Raw genomic sequence first — 23,766 nt, forward strand, 5'->3', positions numbered from 1 at the left:
CTATTCAACAGTTGGACGACAGGACCCAGCAGGAGTTTGTAATAAATTTATTTGTGTGTGAGTTGGAGGCCGTGGAGGCAGGGGGCCCGGGTCTATCCGTCCCCTGCCTCTTGCTCTTGCGCTCGAAGGAAGCTGGCCTTTTTCTGGGCGACGCGGTCCTTCCTCTGAGCCAGAGACAACTTGGCGCGGTTCCACCTGCGGGGGACGGGGGGGCACAAAGAGACCATTAACATTCTGGCCATCAGCAGGAGAACGACCACCACCACCGTTATTCACTGGTTCAATATATACACTGGGGGGACGTTTTTACTCTATAAACAGGGCCTGAAATGCTGGGGATGAATATCAGGGTTATGTCAATATGCATTTGGGACTGACCTCTTCTTTTTGACGTCTTTTTTTGGTTTCTTTTCGTGAATTGGATTTGCTCTGATGCTGGCGTGTGCTTTTTTGTACATTTCTTCTACCTAGAATTGAACAAAATAAAAAAGACTGGTTAGGGACCGAAAAACAACTAGAGAGCAACTAGAGAGAAAAACGTCTCTCTCTCTCAGCCCCGTCTGTCCGATGGCGTGGAGAGAATGAAAGACTTATAAAAACATGTAGATTATACAAAACAGCAACTTGAGAGAAGTCTCTCTCTGCTTCTCTCAGCCCCGTCTTGAAAGGACAGTAAGCATCAGCTAGTGCAAATGAAGGACCAACTACATTTTGCTCAGCATAACGTTAACATCATCAAGAAGCAGAGAACTTAATACAATCTACAAGATTATTACAGTAGCCATCAGCCAGATTTAAGCGGCCATTTCAATCCAAAACCTAATGGAATCCTCCATCATAAACGTGTTTTTCTGGGCTTACTGTGTCTGGCGCGACTCCGTTCTTGATGAACCTGGAGAACTGCTTCTTGTAGGCGTCTTCGTCCTCCTCCATCAGGTAGGTCATGTAGTTGGACACGTTCATGCCCATGATGTGTTTCCGGTGCAAGTCTGCGTTGAACTCTTTGCTCTCCACATCATAACCAGGGAACCGTTTTAGACTGAAAAACACAAATAAGAACCCAAAAGTTTAGTTTGAGACTATAAAAATCTATACAATTCGTTACTAACCCCTTTCCACCAAGAAAAAAATAGATCCTTATATTTAATTTGTCTAGTATCAACTAGGGGTGTGAACGGTTACACGACTCCTTTTTAGGAGGAGACATTACGAGATAGAAATAAAGAAATAAATGGAGAAGAATAAGGCGAAGGAAAAGGGTCCTAGTGAAAATGCAGAGAACACAAGAAGACATTAGAAACCATTATAGTCAATGTAGGCTATTCCACTGGATACGGCAGCGGCACGGAACCGTCACCACACCGGCACTACTTTTTTTTGAAAGTTGCCGGTTCGCAGCCGTGTCTCAGAACACTTTTACAGCCATTCAGTTTATGATGTTTACAATCTTTATTCATTAATTGCGCCGCGGCCGAACTGACGCGGATATTCTCTGATATTATGTAAGCATGAGCACCGCGGAAACCACTGCTGTCAAAAGACGCTGATCCATTTTCACTGTTGCCGCGAGTTGCTCTAGTTCCACCTCCACGGCCCTGCAGCGGGCAATTATCGGACAAGATTGTCCCATAGTGTGTGGTGTTCCGTCTTGTGTTCGAATCTCATGTATTTGTATTTACGATCGGAGAGCAACAAATGGGCTGAGATTCTCTTTATGTGTGTGGTGTACATCCGACTCAAAAATCGCATAAGATTAAAAAATCTTGTAGTGTGGGACAACTGCGTTGTCCATTTAGGGAACCTGACAAACTGTAGCCCACTGTTCTTATGGTTTCCTCGACGATCGTATGAGGCATTGAAGCAGTTTTTAACGCAGCAGTTATTTCCAGGCATTGTTAAAATAGTACAGAATTGCAACAACCTCCTCTGCTAGCAGCTACCGTGTCAACAATAATGCAAAGCTCAGCTGCACTCGGAGGGGCGTACCTTCCAACATGGCGGAAGGGGGGGGGGGGGGGGGGGGGGAGTGAAACTTACGTGTTACATGACGTAATGCCCGGTGGTCAGTTACCCAACATTTATCACGTGCATTTCTTAGCGCATTAACGTTGTCAAAGTGGAACATTTGTAGCTTTATTAATCTCCAAATAAATAGTATGTGTTAATTTTGATTGAAGATTTACAGATTTTTCCTAAACGGTTATGATTTACTAACCGGTTACACGTGTATACGTTCACACCCCTAGTATCAACTAATTTTAATTTAGTTTTCAATAATTAATTTTTTTGAATAATGTTTAGCCCCCTCAAATACAAGGTAGTCACCTAATTAAATGAGGGAGTTCAGTGATACTACGACAATGCTCCTACAGTACTGTTCAGTTCATCCTGCTTCTCTCAGCCCCGTCTTGAAAGGACAGTAGGCATCAGCTAGTGCAAATGAAGGACCAACTACATTTTGCTCAGCGTAACGTTAACATCATCAAGAAGCAGAGAACCTATGATGCTAGGAGACGTATGTACGGGCTTAGGACTGCTTTTGAGAATGTCCTAAAACGAGGTTGCTAGAAATGGCTGCTACCGCACTGAATTGCCAACGTAAGTAACCAAAAGCTTCTCAGGTCAGGATTGTTTATAGGGGCAGCATGCATCACGCGTGCAACACCATCCTTCAAATCAGATATGGGTCACTTTTGTGTATGGGTTTCTAGTCCCAACCCTTTGAATCTCTCCTTGACAGGTGATTGTGTATCGTAGGCCAGACAGCTTGGCTCTTCCCACGTTCACGTCGGACATGAGTTGTGAAACAGTGACGTGGGGCTCTTCTCGTACCTGTGAGGAATAGCGAGCCCTCCGTCCACCGCACCCTTCAGCGCTCCGAACACCTTGTTGCCCGTGGTGGTCCTGGCCAGGCCGGCGTCCAGGTAGCAGGTGAACGCCCCCGGCTGTCCGTCCACGCTCTCCACGTTGAACTCGTCGCCCGTCACCTCCACCTGCCCGTCGTACACTTGGTCCAGCCCGAACTTGCTGAGGAGCTGGTGGGGATCAGAAAAAAAAGAGAACGGGTTTAAGCAAACATGTTACCAGACCCAACTTCCAATGATAAATCTATGAAAGTAACAAAATCCATGGCAATATTAGCAGTAGCAGCCATCTAAAATAAACATAACACTATATAACCACTATTCAACCATTAAAAACTGCCTTCATCAGCCACAGTCAACAGACGAGGCATCGGCCAGTTTAAATGCATATTGCTGGTGTCAGCACCAACGCACTCTAAAGCGATTGTGTCCCTTACCCTGCGAGCCAGCAGCAGGCCGGTGCAATAGGCCGCAGCATAGTTGGTCAGGCCGACAGTGATGCCATATTTGGGCAGCTCATGGGAGTAGGCTGCAGCCACTATGTGGTCACCCTCGATCTTTGCATAAGCAATCTGCAACAGATGGCGTGGAGAGAATGAAAGACTTATAAAAACATGTAGATTATACAAAACAGCAACTTGAGAGAAGTCTCTCTCTGCTTCTCTCAGCCCCGTCTTGAAAGGACAGTAAGCATCAGCTAGTGCAAATGAAGGACCAACTACATTTTGCTCAGCATAACGTTAACATCATCAAGAAGCAGAGAACTTAACACAATCTACAAGATTATTACAGTAGCCATCAGCCAGATTTTAACAGGCCACATCGTATCTCCTCCATTCGTTATCAACTATTATTAGTGTGGTTGTTTTCTCTGCTATTTTACCTGGCAACAAATGTCCCTGTTGGAGAAGCGGACGATCATGCGGTACTTGGGTGTGTTGTACTTGTTCTTGTCTTGGATGACCAGACGTTTGCGGGCAAAGAAATCCGTCTTCCCCTCTGTCAGATTGAGGAAAACAAACATATCAGGTTAATATTTCTGATTTAATTTGCTTAGCAGTTGAGATTGCACACACAAATACTGTTTATACTATTGTACAAGGTAATCCTTGTAGTCCTACAGTAGTTATTTTGTTTATCCTGCTCCTCTCAGCCCCGTCTTGAAAGGACAGTAGGCATCAGCTAGTGCAAATGAAGGACCAACTACATTTTGCTCAGCGTAACGTTAACATCATCAAGAAGCAGAGAACCTATGATGCTAGGAAGCGTACGTACGGGCTTAGGACTGCTTTTGAGAATGTCCCGAAAAAAAAAAAAGGTTGCTAGAAAGGGCTTGCAATAACAACCGCAGTTAATTGCCAACTCAAGTAACCAAAAGTTTTTTTTTACAAATAAGATCACATTATATTTCAAGCCGGTTATACCTCCAGGCAAAGCTAACCACTTCTACCCTCTCCCTGCTCAGTGTCTCGCTCAGGCTAGTAGGCCTGTGTGGCAGCTCACCTCTCCTCCTCCTGAACTTCACCTGGTACCTCTTGAAGTAGGCCTTGTTCTTTACCACTTTGACAAAACCCTGCAGTCATAGAAACATCATGGATTAGCACGCATTCTGCACACGTTCTGTCTGTAACAAGCCATAGCATTCAAGACCAGCATTAGTGGTGTACATTCTGAAATCGTCACAAGAATTACAGTTCTATCCATGATATCAACTGGTTATGAATAGCCCACTGTTATCTAGCTGTTAACTAAGTTATCATCATTATTATTCGGTATGAAAGGTCCCAACAGCTGGGGAGAAGGCCACCAGTCGTGCCAGGAGCCCCAGCGCCACGCTGGAGGCTGGAGGACGGCATTTTGCCGAACCGGAAAAAAAATACCGTCGCCACATCCAACACCATCCGACCATCTATCGAACATAAACATCAGTCTAACAGCCCAAACTATATACGAAAGGGTAACACGTGTTCATCTGGATCATAGTTACACCATAAACGTACCATTTTGAGGGTATTTGTTCTCTCCTTCTTCGGGCACGGGCGATATGTACTCGGAAATGCGAAATTTGTGAATGTGTCGTGTATGGCCGCGACGGAAGTGGGTCAGGTAGCGGTACTAATCAACAGCGCCCTCTGTTGGACCGGGTGAGCATAGGACAGGTCACCAATAGGGGGCAGCAATGCATTTAAAACAACGAACTTCAAAAGTATTCAGGGGCTTATATAGAGGGGCTTATATTATTATTTTGGTACATTAATGTGTCCATCCAATTTTGGTAGGCAGTAAATCCACTGTAAGGTCAGGCATAGTGGCGGATCTTTCCTAATTTTGAACTTGCAGAAGAATGAAACAGCACAGATCACGTGACGGCCTACTCTCACAAAAATAAGTCTATCAGTGAAAGAGAGATGGGAAAAATATAACGAAATGTAGCCTACTTAGATGGTTGCAATGCAAAGTCATAAAAACATTATTTCGTTATTTAACTGTATTTAGGGCAATCCAAATATTCCCCCGAATAGCCATGATGCGAACACTCTAAGAAACAGTTTCTACGGTCATTCCTAAATGAGGACGACGTAACTCACAGGGAGCACAGAGGTCAACAGGATGTGTTCAGATTTATTACAACTTGACAAATATCCCTGTCAACTTGTGTGTGTTTAAGTGGTTGGAATCACGGAACGGCCACTGTCGAAAGCAATAAACCATACACAGAACATCAACACACAGCGGGTAGAGATTACGTGTTCTGAATTGTTGATTCACCTCAGAAGAAGTTGTCCTTATACATCAGTCATTGAAAGCAGTTTGGAACTACTTTATCACCGTGGAACTGGAAATATATATTTTAGGAGAGGCTTTTATCCATTGCAACGGACAGTACAGTGCATTGGGAAACATGTGATTGAGGAGCAGGCAGGTGTTCAGCCCCGTGCCCAAGGACCTCGAGGGAGACCGCAGACATCAGGGCTCAACCACCAACCCTTCGGCTGGACCGTCCTGCTCAGGCTTTTTTTTTTGACTGCATTTATACAGTGCTTTTCGAACCAGTGGCCACTCAAAGCGCTGTACGATATCGACTAACATTCACCCATTCATGCACACATTCACACCCTGACGGCGGTGTCAACCAAGGAAGGCAACAACCAGCTCGTCTGGAGTGAGTCAGGGTGAGGCGTCTTGCTCAGAGACACTTTGACACTCCGCTAGGAGGAGCTTGGGATCGAACCAGCAGCCTTCCAGTTTCCAGCCAACCCCCTCTTCCTCCTGAGCCATGTGCCACCCCAGTTGATTTTATAAACATGTCATGTTAATGAAGAGCAGTGTTGTGCATGAACTAGTTCAAAATAACTAGTTCATTGAACAAGTTCATTTTTCTATGAACTTTGAACTGAACTGATTTCGTGACATTCTGAATTGATACTTAGGTCCAGATGACATGTTTATTAAATAAATTTAATGCCTTAGTTGTGATGAATGAAAAAGGTGTGCAAATAATATCCACAACAATTTTAGATGGTAGTGATGGGCAGCTGATAATGGAGAGGATTCATTTTAAAAGATAAGCACAGAAATATTCACTCCCACAGTTTTTCCTCGGTTTCTAAAACAACTGTTAATGAACTGAACATGAACTAGTTCAAAACTGAATTGATGAACTATGAACATGAATTTATTCATTTTCTTTGTATGAACTGAACATGAACTAGTTCAAAACTGAATTGATGAACTATGAACATGAATTTATTCATTTTCTTTGTATGAACTGAACTTTGAACTTGTTCACGTGAAGTGTGAACTTGCACAACACTGATGAAGAGGCTAGTCGGTAACACACAGCTCTCTAAAGTGGAATAGCATCCAATGTTAGTGCAATGAAGAAAGATTACGTTCCAGTACACTGTAAAAAATAAAAATTGAATTCAACTTGAAATTTCAAGGCAACTGTCTGCACAGGATTTCGGGGTTTTCATGTCAACTCAAACTTCTACGTTTTGAAGAAAATATCACACAGTTGTGCCAACTTAATTCTTATAGTTTTACCAGCTAATTTCAAGACCAAAAGTTTTTTTGGTCCAAATAACTTGTCTTTCATAACAATGAAAGTTTCAGAAATCTAGTTGTACACACTAAGAATTCTAAGTCAATATTATATTGAATCATTCATGTGTAAAAACATCCATTTTGAGTTCTTCTTACAAAGGAAATCCTATTAACAATTACACAAATGGACTATAAAACAACTTTTTCATTTTAAACCATTTAGCATGTTTATTTTTCACCATGAGGGTAATAAACAGCTTTAAAACTTAGGATGCCATAGGATTCATAGGATCCCATATGTGACATGCCGGCTCTATGCATGCAACATAAACTGGGGAGACCATGCTGTTTCAACAACAATAAAGAATTTATTTTGAAATAAATATAATAAGAATATGTGGTGCAAGTCAGTATAAATAAAAGTAACCAAAAAGGTAATGCGAAGATCAGTCCATGTGTTACAAACAAAGGAACAAAGAAAATCTAATGCCTGGAGGAGGGAGAAGCCAGGTCTGTTGTCTGGGCAGGCTCTATATACTGCGGTCCCAGTCCAACCCACACTTGCCGACAATCTCCTAATTAGTAGGGAGAGCAACACAGGCATACAAACAGCAGGGGTGGGGTCAAAGACCCACCTGGATCGTCACATCCTCCCCCTTAAAACAGAAGCCCACCTAGATGGAATTCTGTACCAAATAAACAATCAAAACAATCAAAATAAATCAATCAATAATCAAGCCAAAACAAGTAGAAACAACCAAAAACAACAAAAACTCAACCACCACCAGCTATCTCCAACCAACACTCATACACACTACCACTCCTCTCGCCCACCAGTCTCTGGACCTCCTGTCCCACAGCAAAACTGGGCCCAAGCACTTTAAGAGGGACAGGGGAGGAGTGAAATAATAACATGCATGAAATCAACCACCTATTCCACCACCTCCGGGCGCTAGCGCATGGGAAGTTGGAACCATAGGATTAAATTTGTATTTGTTTATTTTGCCAACTCAGTTTATGGAGTGAGATTGAGAGTGTGATCAACTTTTAACCAGAAATGTTTGGAAGTTAGTTCAGCTCAAATAAACAGTTTACAGTGCAACTTGTAGTTTTATGTTCACTCAATGTAAAAATCATTTTAAGCAGCAATTTCAAGTTATCGTTTTTACAGTGTAGGCCTTAATAAATCATCTAAAACAAGCAATCCACTGCCTGTTAAGATATGGTGTGAAGAAACAGATTCCTTGAAATGACAAACCACAGAAGTTGAGCAAAACGTCTCAGCCCATGAAGGACAAGGGGAAGCAGTGTCTTCTGCTTTTCTGTTAAAAACCCATACCATACCCCACAGTCATTCTAGGTATGCATTTGCGGCATCAGATAGGAAAGTCAAAGTCACTCATCTGTACGATAGCTATATATGCAGCCAATGGGTCACTGGGCAGAAGTGATTTCACAATGAGGAAAATCAAGATGTCTTGTCATCCCTCCACAGCAGTCGTTTTCTGTGTAAAACCGTCGGACTGGAGTCCAAAATTATATCAACCTTCAAATCTTGCTTTTCACACCCAAGAAGATGCCTCACCCAATCCTCTCCTCTGACTCCGAGCCGTACGATTCAGGGTTGGACTCACAATGTCCACAGCCTACCTGTGAGCCTCCTAGAGCCGATCAGATATAGCCCATGGATTCAAACGTTCCTTTGGATAAAAATGACTCTTATATAAAAATACTGAATGATGAGGCCCATTCTGACAAGGAGTGCATTACGGCTCAGTCAAGGTCAGATCTGAGAATACAGAAGACCGCCCAGAAGCAGAAGTGCCAAAGATGGTGAGGAGATGCAGTGGCTTCTTTGTGAAAGCAACCATATACTTTACTATTTTCCCATGATCAGATGTTTCACACGCCTGTTGCCTTATCAGACAGAATAACGCCACAGATTTCAGCACAAAGGGACACTGTTTCATGAGGGGGAGGATAGCCTCCCCTTCAAGTGTTTCTTCACATCCTTTTAAAGTTTTTAGTGTCCAACTGAATTGAAAACACATGTAAGTCATGATGTATGATTTAAGCATGTTCTACTTTTAATGCTAACAATAGCACACACACACACACACACACACACACACACACACACACACACACACACACACACACACACGCACACACACACACACACACACACACGCGCGCGCACACACACACGCACACACACACACACACACACACACACACACACTTTGCGCTGACTATCAGATCACACATAGCATACACTGAGCAGCAAGTGGCAAAACCCTCATGGTCCTGACCATGGTTCCTGACCCCTGACCTCTGTAACAGCACTCTCCACAATGACCAGGAAGCAGCGAGCAGGTTTCCCCTCTTCCGCAGGCCTCCGTTTCTAGTAGAGGTTCACTCCTTAGTATTGGAGAGGGAATTTACAACCACCAATACGCGGATGGCTAAACAACGGGGGCCCCCTGGATCTCGGTGATGGATGAGGCCCTTCAACAGAGTTGATTTGTGGACTGTTTACAACGCAGTGTTAAAGATCGGTTGCGTGTTGTGTTCACATCTTTGTTGCTGTTGGTTTTGCTTTTGTTATGCTTTGTTTTGTAACTGATGGTGTTGAAAACTTGCTTGACCATGCATTTCTGAAGGGGTTGAGTGGAGAGGCCTACTAGTGAGCAGGTCTTCTTGTTACTCATTTTGATATACAGCATGAATCAACTGCGACACCCATATTACTCATTACATAACCATTACACACATCTTTGTGTGATCACATTTCTTATCGGCCGGTCATCAATCAGAAATATGTTTCAAACGCGTGAAAACATGACGGTAAGGAGAAAAAAAAGAAACAAAGAGAAAGAAACTGCCTTGTGGTCAAGAGTGGCAGTTAATCACTCTGTGTGTTCACACACTCAGTCACTATCTGGCGGCTGCAGTCCAGCTGAGGTGCGGAGACGGCTGCGGGCATACAGACGTAAAGGAAGCAGGACTGAATCTGTATGCAGATTCAGAAATATGAGGGAGGGGGCCGGGGGAGGAATCTGTGGAGGAATCCGACTTTTATAGTGCGGTCGGAGGTCTGGCGGCAGAGGAAACTGTGAAGCAGTGAGATAGCACGATCTGTTGGCTTGTTGTTTTTATTCAAATGTCACAAGGGGTTGAAACGGTAGAGGTAATGATGTGGCAAGTTTACCACTGGGCGACATGAACACTACAGGCCATAGAAGAAGATTATGAAAAGTTAAACTGTTATTCATCATGTGTGATGCTGTCTTTCAAGCAATATTATCAAACCAAATGTGAGGTTTCTGGAAAGAAAGGAATCGTTAATGTAAACATCAAACAAACACAGTGGGCACTTTGGTTCTTTGTCATTTTTATAGGCCGGTTAGCTGGTTAGTTAATTGTGGCAATTGCCATTATGTGTACATTATTGCCAAAACCATCAGACTACTAATCTTTGTATAACAAACATTCACGAATGGATCAGTAATTATTAAAATTGAAAATAAAAATAACAAAACAGGAATTTATAGAGCATTGTATATATACGTTTTCTTACGTTATATAATATTTTTTCAGGTGTACAGTAAGAGGCGAGATCATTTATCCAGTGTCTTGGGGATGGTTAATCTGTCGATTTCCAATTTATTAGAATACATTTTTTCACTGCAGTGCTGGCAAGTAGAATAAAGTATTTCTTGTAGTGATTAACATCAAATCTCAAATCTCTTAATATCCATATTCTAGGGTCCTACTCAATTTGCAAACGGAGATCACCTTCATTGGCTTTACATCGCTGACACAAGGGAGAAATAGTATTGTCGAATTTATGTAATCTGTGAGGCATGTAATATAGTCTATAGTCCAATACATTGAATTGGATTTGCCTATGCTTTGTGGACATTAGCACAGTATGTGCCTGCTTCAATATTTGAGGAAAATATATTCCGTGCAGTACCAGCTATAACAAACCACAGCAACCCTCTTCAATAGCCCAACCATATTTTTATCCCTGCTTGGAAAATATGGCATCCCAGCTGATAACATGAGGGAAAAATCTCGAAGCAACAAACATCCACAAATAGAATTGGTATTCAACCTGCTGCAGAGAGATTTAAGAAGTAAGAACAGTCAAGGCATTCATGTTGTATTTTCCACTCTATTGGTTTCCTGTTCTGAGTTTGATTTTAACAGTATTTACAGACATGTGTGCTTCTCATTTCTCTGTGGCCATTCTCACACTTCCCTTGCAACAAGCAAGAGACATGATGTGAACACAACAGAGTGGTGGAAAGGAAGAGAGAGGTACTCAGGTACCTCGGGTACTTCAACACACACACACACACACACACACACACACACACACACACACACACGCACACGCACACACACACACACACACACACACACACACACACACACACGCACACACACACACACGCACACACACACACACACACACACACACACACACACACACACACACACACATTCAAACAGCAGTCTCAGCATGAGTTATTTTGAATTTAGCTTTGATATTTCAGCAGGATACCAAATCACAGATAAAAGCTATTTTTATGACAAACAGAGAATAGCATTATAGAAACCTGACACATTATGGTGTCATTTAACCTGCTTTCTACTTTATTCATCAGGTTGGAGATGAGCCTAGGAGCAATGGAGCAATGACTGTCGTTGATAAAGAGAGAGAGAGAGAGAGAGAGAGAGAGAGAGAGAGAGAGAGAGAGAGAGAGAGAGAGAGAGAGAGAGAGAGTGTGTGTGTGTGTGTGTGTGTGTGTGTGTGTGTGTGTGTGTGTGTGTGTGTGTGTGTGTGTGTGTGTGTGTGTGTGTGGAAGAGAGAAAGAGGGGGAGAGAGCGAGAGAGAGAGAGAGAGACGGGAGGGATTTAAGTCTTAAAAACTGAATCTCAACCTTCTGCAAATGAGAAGTTAGAGAACTTCTAGTCGCTTGGACACCATCTGCTGTGAGTATATGAGTATGGAAACCTGTGTCGCTATGTCAACTAACACAGGTTCTCTCGCTGCAGCTGCAACAAACAAATCATTTCTCAGGCAAAGAAAAATCGATAATACGGCTTTGCTTTCGCAATGATTTTAATCAATTTGGGGCTTTTTTTTTTCCAAACTTTTGATTTTGGTGAGTCGTTAAAACAGTAGAGTAGGCCTACGGGTGATTTTAAAGATAATACCCGGCGGGGCATTAATGATGTCAGACAATAAGGCTTAAGTTATTGGATAAAGAGTGGCTGTGGTAAGGGATACCTCGGGTCCCCGGTCGCAGGCTGTCGTGCAGACTGCTGCCCGGTGACCTAGTCGCGTGTCATCAACAGGACACCCGCTCCTACAGGTGTCGCTTTACAGGAACAAACGGGTCATTATCTAAGAGCTGAGATCAGCACATCCATTAACCTTCCCAAAACTTATTTGATCTAAATATCTTGCCACAGATTGTCAGTGTTGAGTTAATCGTTAAATTATCAAGAAAGGGGTAGATTAGCCCTAATTCATTTTGAGAGGATAGGCTTCAAATCGTGTTAATCTTTCAAAATCGAATCATCAAATCAAATGACAGTTAATTGCTAAAAAGCCATAACAATAAAAAACAACAACAATAGTGGCTGTCTATATTTAGTAAGCATAAGAAGTTATTTGGAACAGAATAGCTTTGTTTCTTCATACAACCCCTCAGGGATCTCTGTTTTGGCCACCTGCCCGACAACACCTGGTAGACGAGGGGTTGTTTTGCGCATGCGTAATCGAAAGCCAAAAATCCCGATGCCGGATCGCCTGACAACCAATGGTGTTTAAATCTCTCCAGTGACAGAGGCAGAGCGGTGTGCAGAAGGCCCCCGACCCACGAGGAAGAGCCACAGAGACCCCCAGAGAACACCACCATGCCTCGGTCCTTCCTAGTGAAGAGTAAGAAAGCCCACAGCTACCACCAGCAGCGGTACCTGGAGGACGACTTCATCAGGCTGGACACCGTGCTGGCCTATGCCTGCGCAGGTAGGTCCCGTTAACTAGCCTAGACATCAGAATCAGAAGTACTTTATTACATCTAATTGTACAAGTGCACGAGTAGCCTACAAGCTTGGTTCCTCAACAGCCACACAGCAGCAACAATACAAGATAAAGTAAATTAGTGAAATAAAAATATCTAAAATTAAGTAGCAAAAGTGGTCGTGGTACCAGCTACAGGAAGATGTATTTAAATAATCTTGTTTTTCTTGGGTTGGTTTCGGGGTAGTGAATTCCTCCAGGAGCCTGACTGCTTGGGGGAGGCTATATATGTTATAAATGGCTTTATGTCTAGTCTTCTTATAGCCTAAATAACCACATGAACCCATCATGTATTTATTATTCATTTAGGCCTATGTTCTACAGTAGTTCAAATGCATTTCTTTACACTGCAGAGCTTGCATTGCGCGTCATTGTATCCATGCAGTACCAGTCATACACTATCTCTGGGTGTTTCACCAGAGAACAAAGCCACGGTGGAGTTTGAGGGAAGTCTGGAGGCGCAGGAGGAGGCCCGCCAGCGCCAGGCCCGGCTGTCCCCGGAGTCCCGGGTGGGGCGCACGGCCCACCCCTCGTCCTGCTCCCCGCGGAGCTACGAGGGCAGCGTGTGTGACCGCTCCTCCTCCTCCGACTACGACCTCTGGCGTCCCCCGTCTCCGTCCTCCTCCCCAGGTAAATGTAAATAGGAATAAGCTTTGTGGCAATGAATACACTTGATAATACCTTTTTTGAGGGTGGATTCCAATAAATAAATGAATAGGCCTAATCTATTTCTACTTTAAAATAAAGTAAAAGGTAATTTAGTGACAAATGAATTCCTGGAAGCAAATCTATAGCAAATCCAGGTACTCGTCTGTTCTTTCTTGTAGGCCTATACATATTCAAACCGTCACGTAGGCCTACTGTCATACAATAAAACATGTTTAAATCTGATTTAAGACTCAGAGAGTCGCTCCGTAAGGACCGTGGACGACGGCCACCACTTTAACAGCCCGTTCGCTCCCTACGCCGCCTGGACGTCGTTCCCCGGATCGGAGATGAGGCACCTGGTCGAGAGGACCTACCAGCACGTCCAGAGGCCCCGGGAGCCCGACTCACCGGTCAGCCTCTACGGGCCCGACGACCACGGCCCCGCCGACCCCCGTTACGCACCGCAGCAGGGCGCCCTGCACGGTGGATGTTACCCGGACTATGCTTCCACCGCCGCGCGCAAAACATACCGGATTCAGGACGAGGAGGTTTACCTAAACCTCAAGCAGAAGCCGAAGGAAATTAAATCGGAACATGATCTGAGCTGTCCCAACACCGAGGCAGCGAACGGCTCCTACACATGCATCAAGTGCTGCAAGGTGAGACCCCGTCTTAAAACGTCAAGATTAAAACGAACACACTTTTTGTTGTTGTTGTTGTTGTTGTTGTTGATCATGGTTTGATATCGACCTGTGTCTTCCCCCTGTCCCACAGGTGTTCTCCACGCCGCACGGCCTGGAGGTCCACGTGCGCCGCTCGCACAGCGGGACGCGACCCTTCGAGTGCGAGATCTGCGGGAAGACCTTTGGCCACGCGGTGAGCCTGGACCAGCACCGGGCCGTCCACTCTCAGGTAGGGACCGGGGTACCCACCCGTACGAGCTCTATCGGGTTATCCCCTGACAGTGTCCACTAACGCCACCTGTGATCCCCATAGGAGAGGAGCTTTAACTGTAAGATCTGCGGGAAAAGCTTCAAGCGCTCGTCCACGCTGTCCACGCACCTGCTCATCCACTCGGACACGCGCCCGTACCCGTGCCAGTACTGCGGGAAGCGCTTCCATCAGAAGTCCGACATGAAGAAGCACACCTTCATCCACACAGGTGAGACCCACGCGCCGTGATGTGGTCGATGTGACATCCAAACCGAGCATGTCTATTTATTAGTACAAAAATCCACTAGAAAAACGGATTATTTTAAAGCATATTTCTTATTTACTTTATCTTGTATTGACGTTACTATGTGGCTGTTGAGGAACCAATAAGCCTACGATTTGTACTTGTGTGTACTTGTACAATAACATGTAATAAAAGTATTTCTGATTGTGATTCTGATGAGGCCGTGGACTGACGGGTGGATGTTTATATTTGTGGGTCCTTGCAGGGGAGAAGCCCCACAAGTGCCAGGTGTGCGGCAAGGCCTTCAGCCAGAGCTCCAACCTCATCACGCACAGCCGCAAACACACGGGCTTCAAGCCCTTCGGCTGCGACCAGTGTGGCAAAGGCTTCCAGCGGAAGGTGGACCTGCGGAGACACAAAGAGACGCAACACGGACTGAAGTAAGAATTGACGCACTGATTGCGCACCTGAACCGCACGGAGCGTCTTTAACGTGCGGGCCTCGGAGCCAGAGAGCCCGGGACGCTGAGCAGACTATAGGGCCCTCCGGGTCTAAAGTCTTTATTCAGGCCTGTTATCGAGGCCCCGTTCTGCTCTGTGGTGAATGCAGGGCTGGAGACTGTTATGTATTAATTATTATTAGTTGTCTATGTATGACTCTAGCCTGTAGGCCCTGAACACCTGCTCTTGGATTTAGAATTGTGTCCCTTAAAGAAAAGCACATATTTATAGCGGAGAGAATATTTACTTTGCCGTTTTAATTTATTGTATTTTTTCATGTAGGATCCATATGGTTAGTCCTCCTTGTTTATTTTGAAATGTATTGAATTAAACTTTGTTCTAAAATATGACCAAATCTCGTACCATTATTTCCAACAAACACGACCACAACGTAAGGGGTGCTCAAGAAGGATAGGATGTACGGACGTTCATGGACGTTTCAACAGACAGGGCTCCTTAACAAATAACGTTATGACCCCAAACCTTTCATGTGGAGAGGTCCGTAGAAAAGGCAAAGGTTTTCGTAGCAGTATATGGCGGAAGGCGTTATCACTAGGGCCACATGACATGGCACCGTCAGCTCATATTAATCATGTCACTCCTCATATTCACAACACAATATTCGTTGGCGCAGTCCCCAAAAAAATAGCAGGCTTAAAGTTTTTCTAAATCCTGATCGCCTGTGCTGTCTATCCCAGAAGGTTGGCTGTAAAATGGCTGCATTTACAGCCTGTTTATATCACTGTAAGGCTATCAGGCCCTTGCTTTGGGAAAAAAAAAAAAAGATTTGCACACAAATCAACTCCAAAACAAACAACGGAACTCAACGAGCGCGAGGAAGGACCTGACATTTATTGGATCACATCCGAGGACCAACACGTTGCCTACCAATTTTTTATTTTTATTGCATATTACTGTCCATTATTCGTTGACACCGTCATTGCAAACCAAAAGGTGTGCCAGTGTGTGTGTGTGTGTCAGCGCGCCAGGGTCCTGAAGAGTTGGAGTATAGTCAACAGGTCTGGTCGCTGCAGACTAAACTCCCGCAGCAGCATGTTGACGTGCTGCACGGCTCCTGGGCCCTCCAGGGCCCCTCGCACCGCGGCCGACACCTCCGTTAACCTTACCACACACACAGACAGACACACGCACACGTTTTTTTATTTTCACACAAACAATTATTAACCGTGCAGACAGAGACAGAATCCGCAGCGTCAACGCAGAAAAGACACGAGAGGAAAGCATTGGCACGGCATTGATTTGCTCTACATCCTTCCCAATCTCTCTACAACTGAAATTATTTTATTCTTTAAATTTAGAATTCCTCTTTTGGACCTTGCACCTTCACAATGCCTCAACACTATTTACTTTTTACTTGCGCATTGCATATTTTAAGTTTTTTTTTTTTCCTATCTATTGACGGAGGAGCTCTGGGCCGAGGCCCCGCCCCTCGCCTCTACCTGTCTACAGGTGACTGTTGTCCATCCCCTGCCTCACCCCCCGGGGTCTAGTGTTGCGCCATCCATTATTCAGCCGGCCGCGACAATAGCGAGCTGAAGTCGAGCACAGCTGCCCGGCAGCAGACACATAGCGCCTGCGAACAAATTATTCATGACGGAGAGACGCGGTTGGAGTCTGATATGTGTGGGGATGTGTGCAGTAGAAGAGTTTGATGTGTGTGGGGAAGTGTGCAGTTTAAGAGTTTGATATGCGTGGGGATGTGTGCAGTATAAATAAAGAGAGAGAGAGAGAGAGAGAGAGAGAGAGAGAGAGGGAACAATAGAAGATCCGATTATGAATGTAGTCCAATGAAGAATATTGACCAAATTGGCACTTGTCATATAAAACGATAGCATCAACAATAGATTAAAAAAAATTCAAGTGGTCTTGCATAATTTTAGTTTCTGAAAGAAGAAAACATGTGTATAATTAAGAATAAAAAATAAAGTGGAACAAAATGGGCATGAAATAAATGCAATTCAGGTCTAAAACAACATCATGGAGCATGGAGTCCAATCTGATATGGGTTATAAATCAGAGTTATGTTTGGCCCTTCAGTTCCTGCTGGCCGCTTCAGTTGGGTGTCAGGTGAGATTGTTCCCATCCGCCTTTTACAAGTGGTGTTTATGGTGTGTGTGTAAAGACTTGTTTGTACAGAAAGTGTACAGGATTGCAGTGAATGTATCGTATAGTCCACATCACGGATATAGTGTGTGTGTGTGTGTGTGTGTGTGTGTGTGTGTGTGTGTGTGTGTGTGTGTGTGTGTGTGTGTGTGTGTGTGTAGGGGGGGTGTGTTGTTGGACTAGTACAAGATAAGGCACTGAGGCGTCTGTGTTTACACAGACAGGAGCAACACGGAACTGCTCATGGATACACAGTCCCAGTCAGACATATGTTACCATACCCACACACCAAGAGGCACACACACACACACACACACACACACACACACACACACACACACACACACACACACACACACACACACACACACACACACACACACACACACACACACACACACACACACACACACACACTTTGAAAATACAAAGTTAAACAAATCCTTTGTTTTTCAACGCCTCCTGAGTCATTAGAGAGGGAATAGTGAGTGTGTGCGTGGTGGTGCGTGCGTGCGTGCGTGATGTTTTATTGAATCAGATTGAATGACTTCATCGTTGTTCAGAATTAATTTATGATGCGATTAGTTGTTCAAATAAGGTTGAGGATCCCAAACAGGAACCAGACCGTAACTGTTATCCCGGGCCGTGTACCGGGAAGGACCCTCACCTCCAGCACCCTGCTCCTCCTCGCCAGCACATGGGGGACTCAAACCCTTGCACACTTTAGTTCCTTTGACCTAGAGCACATGCCTCTACCCCGTGGGGGTCAAGGACCGATTGTTTGCTTGTTTACGTATACATGCCTCACACTCAGATAGGAATCACCCCCCAACAACGACTTAAATCAGTATCATGCAACTGTATACCGCAACACACACAAACACATGAGGTGTCTGTTTAGTGTTTAGAAGAGGTTGTTCCTGAAGGGTTACCCCCCCCGGCCTCTCGCTAAAGGACAGGCTGTCCAGCTGTTAAGGTGTGTCAACATAAGTCAACATTTTCTCACACACACACACACACACACACACACACACACACACACACACACACACACACACACACACACACACACACACACACACACACACACACACACACACACAGCTGAGAAGACTTACAGGTGGAGTAGGACCACAGCTATCAGGGTCCACTCGGGGGGTCTGTGGATGATGTTGGTGTTGGTGAAACTGCAATGAAGAAAGACAATGATTAACACGTTTTAGCCAAACGAAGACATTGATTTGTGTGAAAAGCAATCTGTTCATCAGTCACTTTTTCTCAGAGCAGACTGAATTTAATGAGGAAAATGTTTTATGATCAATTATCTTGAATCATACATAATAGCTTTGGGCCTCAACATTAAAAAGCTGTTCCACGCATTAAGCACCCCCTCGTTTTAGAATTCTGTCTCACACAAATCGATGATATCAGGCACTTCCTGTTCCCATTGCATTTTGGTGACCAAATACAAGAGCCTAGCACCAGCGATCTCTGCAACTAGAAGGACGGAATGAAACGTGTTGAAAACGGTCTCCAATGAGAAATAACACACCGGCTCACTTGGAAATGAGGTCCGATGTCCAAAATTGTGAACTACCCCTTTAAGATTAATTCCCATCTGCAAAAATATGAGTCTATGGAAAGTGTTACTCTGAAAGGGTGTCAGTTATACATTATTCCAAGGACAGAACTTGAATTGGACCCATTTCCTGCCTGACTACCAGTGCATTCTGATTGGCTTATGCGGGGGTTGGGGGGCGGTCAACAGGAAGTGGTCATTGGCAGTGTTCCCGTGCCAGTGATTTAATGGCAGTTGACGCAGCAGTGCGTGAACACTGCCAAAGATTCGCTTCCAGGAATTCCTTTGTCACTAAAATTGCCTTTTACTTTATTTTAAAGTAGAAGTAGATAATTTATTTATTAGAATTCACACACAAAAAAGGCATTATCAAGTGTATTGATTTCTACAAAGCTGATTCCACCGGGCGATAATATTATATTGGACCTTAAAATGATCTATGGGAGCTTAGGATAAGCCCGAGCTATAGTTTCAAAAGAAGAGAATACATTTCCCAGAAAGCCAAGTCCCACAGTTCGATCATCAGCTGGCATATGACTTTAAGATGCATCAGAGGCCGTGTGTTTATCATAGTGAGTGTGTGTGCGGTGAGTGAGTGGAACCAACCTGAAGGTGCGGACCAGGTTGTTGAGGTGTGTGGACACGTCGGTCATGGTCAGACCCAGCGGGCCCACGATGTTCCTTAGGCTGAACAACACACACGGTCCATGATGGAAGATCATTATGGAGCATTCCAGAACAACACTTCAAATCTGCTAATGAATCTCTTATAAGATAAAAAAAAATAACTACTCTTATTGTAAACATGTAAAACATTCATAAATTAATGAATTGAATGAACAAGCATGAAAGAGACATCACTGGATCTCATTTTGTAATTTCAACACAGGTCAGATTAGCACACACATGGTAGCCTCATATTGGTTCTGATTACAGTGACCCGGGTTCCACTGCAGGCACCCAGCAGTGGCGCTGCAATTAGACCTTTCTTCTAAATCAGGAATTATACTATTTCAATGAATAAAACAAATAAATATCCTACATCATACCATCTACAATGTTTTCATTGTTATTATTGTCATTGAAGAAATACTGACAGTAAAATAGTGTTCTGCTACAGAAGAAAAAATAATGCATGATGATAATGTAGGGGCCATTAGCTCACAAATGGCTTTAGACTTAATGTAGGAAGCATGAAGACAAAATGTTCCACTTCTATGACAAACTGTCATAGAAGGTAGCCTACATATTTGATTGTGTAGAAGCAAGAAGCAGAACCTCCTGGTGAGCTGGTCCACAGTGATGCGTTTCTGGATGAGGGTCTGGGCCTGGGAGTCCACCAGGGGCAGGATGGGGTCCCTGGTATCCAGGCCCTGGGCTGTTGCCTGTAGCATCCAGGGACAAACAACAACAAGGCAGAGGGTAGGTCAGACCTCACCAGTACATGCAGGTTGTGCCTATCATATAACAGTTCAATGTATGGCAGTATAGTGCCCCCTTTTGGTTGTTGCCTCTCATCGCATGTGCCCTGAATGGCTCTGTATCACCACCCCACTCCGTGACCATCTCTCTCCCTCCCTCCCCCCCTCCCTCTCTCTCTCTCTGCCTCTCTCTGCCTCTCTCTCTCTCTCTCTCTCCCTCCCTCCCCCCCTCCCTCTCTCTCTCTCTGCCTCTCTCTGCCTCTCTCTCTCACCTGAGGGTGTCCGTCGGGCTGCTCCGTGTCCCCAGGGAGGATGCAGCTCCCCTGGTAGAACTCCTGCACGCGGAGCTCCTGCTCCCGGGTCTGCTGCTGCAGCGTGTCGTAGTCTGGGGCCGGGGCGCTGGGCCTGCCCCGTACTCCTCGCCCTCCATCCTCCATCTTGCCCGCCACCACCACCACCACCATATCCTCATCAAAATCATCCTCATCCAGCTCCTCCTCCCCCAGTCCTTCGTCTTTCTCCTCCTGTGAACCCGAGACGGGGTGAACCCGGAGGTCCGGGCCGTACAGGAACACGCGCGTCTCTTCGGTGCGCCACTCGTTCAGAGTTCTCCTCAGGCTCTCCAGAAGGTTCTGCCGGAGAGAGTTGGGCTGTGCGGGGGCGTGGTGGAGGAGGAGGCGCTCCCGTAGGCCAGCTGCGCCCCTCTTGCTCATGCCCACCTGGGTGACGTCCAGGCCCGGCGTCGGGCAAGGCCGGGCTGGCAGAGACACGTCCCGAGCTGGGTGGGGGTCCAGAGTCTGAGGGGACTCTGTCGGAGGCTTGCTCTCTGTCCCGTCCCCGGGCACGTCCTCAGGCGGGCTGCTGACCGGAGTGGTGTCTTCCGCCTGCGGTCCACCCTGCAGCGGGCCCGTGCCAGTCTGTACTGGAGCAGTGTCCTTGACCTGCTCAGCTATACTACATGACTTGAGTAGAGCTACTGCCTTCTCCACCTCCACAGACTGTGCCTGTACAGAGCTCTCCTCCTCCTCCTCCCCTGGTATCTGCTGTACATTGGGTAGGTGCGTGTGCGCTGCATCAGGGTTTATTGTCCCTCCGAGGTGCACTCCTTCCTCTGTTTTACATACGACTGAATCTCCTCCATCTTCTCCTCTCTCCTTCAAAGTGTTTTCACCTTCTTGATGCCGACTCTCCTCCTCCTCCCCCTCCCCCTCCCCCTCCCCCTCCCCCTCCTGCCTCTTTGTGTGGCCCCGCGGGTCTGTGCGCGCGGGCAGCTCACCCCAGTGCACCCTGGGTCCGGGGCGCTCGCCAGTGACCACGCTGGAGACAAAGCCCTGCTCGTCGTCACTGTCGTCGCTGTGGGGGGAGGTGGGGGCATGGTGCCCCCTGGGACGCTGGGGGTCCGAGGGCGTGCTGAGAGCCGCGGCGGGCCCCTCGATGTCCTCTTCCTGCAGACGCCTCACAGCTATCTTCACCTCGGCACCGGTGCTGCCGCTGAACGCAAGACAGCATGAATGAAGGCAAATATTAGCAGTAGTCTGCTGCCCTGCCTTCTTTTTGTTGGTTGTTTGGAATTAGCATTGAACATAAACAAGAGAAGTATATTATGAACTTTTTCGGAATCTGAAATTGACTTAAGGGTCTTCATGAAATGGAAATTGTTTAAGTTTTATTCCCAACTCCAAATAATACATTTTAGGCACAAAAAAGGTTCCACATACCCATCTCCCTTCCTCAGCAGTGTGATTTGTGGAGGACTGGCAGCGAGTGGAAGAAGGAGAAGAAGAAGAAGAAGAAGAAGAAGATGAAGGGTAAGCAAGGGTTCAAGTATGATTCATGACTTTTTTCCAACCGTTTGTAAGCTTCTAACATTACCTTTCATGGTGCCGGAGCCACAGAGGGGTGGTCGAGATCTTTAGCTCAAACTCCTTTGAGGCTTTGTAGCAGAAATTACTGCAAAAGCACTAGACACGGGCAGAGTGACACGTCAACAGTTAGCTCACACCTGTTTACACATTAACACATAACCTTTCATATCAACAGAGCTCACCTTGCGTTCAGTGATGTCGTACACTTTGTTGTTCCTGGTTGAGATTTTGAACACTTGAGTTGGAACCTACCGTGACAATAGAAAATATTTTATAAAAATATATAAAAGCCTTCCTATATCAGCCTTTCTTTACATCCATAATATGGTACATTATATTTAACTCAATGTACAACCTAGTCTAAAACAATGTAAGGAAACAAGCAAAAAAATAAGTCTTTAAAGAAATTACATTTCAAATTTTTCAATTGTCCTATTCATTATCCAAATCAAGATCCATACATGCCTCTTCAAAACATCTTACCTTGCCAAGTTTATTCTCACATATAGGATATCCACACAGTTTAGCGATGAATCTCTCCTCATTGACATCTTTGAAGTTGGCAGGGGTGATGAACTTAGCCTGTAACAGGAAGAGAGGTCGTGAAGAAGCTGGTACCACAGAAGAGTTCTGCAATTAGTACTCAGTCATACATCTAGACGCTGAGCCTTGGCATTGAATGGAAGATATCACACACACACACACACACACACACACACACACACACACACACACACACACACACACACACAGAGTTGTGTTTCACACCATGGCTTTAAATTGAAGACTTGTGTGTACATACACAGTCTATGAGGAAGTCTTCGGTCACGCTGTCTGCCAACAGCCGCTCCACCACTTGCAGAGCCCTCTTCTCCAGGTCCAGCTTGTCTCTCAGAGCTTCCTTCAACACTTCTCTCCTAAGACATGCACATGGGCGTTTGTCAATCTTAGTACGAACAAAAGTTTGGCCTTCACCACCAAGTTGATCACTTATTGTCCCACAGGTCTATGTGAAACAAGGTTTGCCAGGAAAAGGTTTCACGACCACTACCATCACCCACGTTTAAACCAAATCAATAGTGTTTTGCTGAGTAGTGAGACAGACGAACCTCCTCGCTTCCTCTTCGGCGTGTCTGGCTTTCACTGTCTTGCTACCTGATATTGCAAAATAGTGACATATTATGGTCAGATGATCCCTTTCTAGGTGTTACTAAACTTTAGGATACACCAACAACGTGCATGGTTGCCAGGACTAATCGCTCCTGATGTTTTTTTTTTTGTTTTTATGAATTCTTAGGTTGTATCAGTCATGTGTTCGGAAGGTTGGTTGTATATATCAAACTGTAAATACCTCTTTTAGCAGACATTTTCGTTCTTGTCTCATTCAGGTTCTCCCTCCTGTGTTTCTGTTTTGCGAGGGATCAACTTTGACCCCTGACGT

The 23,766-nt window shown here is 45.1% G+C and overlaps 3 protein-coding genes across 3 annotated transcripts; 1 reads left to right on the forward strand and 2 right to left on the reverse strand.

Annotated features, from left to right (window-relative positions):
• Positions 1-32: 32 nt before the first annotated feature.
• On the reverse strand, positions 33-4,949 carry rpl5a (ribosomal protein L5a). The gene is made up of 8 exons (XM_084480889.1): positions 4,865-4,949; positions 4,368-4,437; positions 3,748-3,863; positions 3,302-3,436; positions 2,833-3,035; positions 862-1,039; positions 379-467; positions 33-195 (listed from the first exon to the last, which is right to left on the reverse strand). Exons 1-8 carry the CDS (start codon positions 4,865-4,867, stop codon positions 93-95), a joined length of 897 nt encoding a protein of 298 aa, XP_084337015.1. The 5' UTR covers positions 4,868-4,949; the 3' UTR covers positions 33-92.
• Positions 4,950-12,845: 7,896 nt separating this feature from the next.
• Positions 12,846-15,280, forward strand: gfi1aa (growth factor independent 1A transcription repressor a; the record flags this gene model as incomplete). The annotated part of the gene is made up of 6 exons (XM_084480929.1): positions 12,846-12,957; positions 13,432-13,641; positions 13,909-14,318; positions 14,434-14,571; positions 14,656-14,821; positions 15,102-15,280. The coding sequence occupies 6 exons, from the start codon at positions 12,846-12,848 to the stop codon at positions 15,278-15,280; spliced, it is 1,215 nt and encodes a 404-aa protein (XP_084337055.1).
• An 896-nt stretch (positions 15,281-16,176) lies between these two features.
• rpap2 (RNA polymerase II associated protein 2) lies at positions 16,177-23,726 on the reverse strand. Its single transcript, XM_084480547.1, has 12 exons — positions 23,677-23,726; positions 23,435-23,480; positions 23,128-23,242; positions 22,809-22,907; positions 22,508-22,573; positions 22,333-22,421; positions 22,179-22,214; positions 20,733-21,951; positions 20,318-20,424; positions 19,646-19,726; positions 18,579-18,647; positions 16,177-16,458 (listed from the first exon to the last, which is right to left on the reverse strand). The coding sequence occupies exons 1-12, from the start codon at positions 23,690-23,692 to the stop codon at positions 16,314-16,316; spliced, it is 2,088 nt and encodes a 695-aa protein (XP_084336673.1). The 5' UTR covers positions 23,693-23,726; the 3' UTR covers positions 16,177-16,313.
• Between the last annotated feature and the right edge of the window lie 40 nt (positions 23,727-23,766).

Source organism: Micromesistius poutassou (genome assembly GCF_964030765.1).
Source record: "Micromesistius poutassou genome assembly, chromosome: 16".
NCBI classification, from domain to species: Eukaryota; Metazoa; Chordata; class Actinopteri; order Gadiformes; family Gadidae; genus Micromesistius; species Micromesistius poutassou.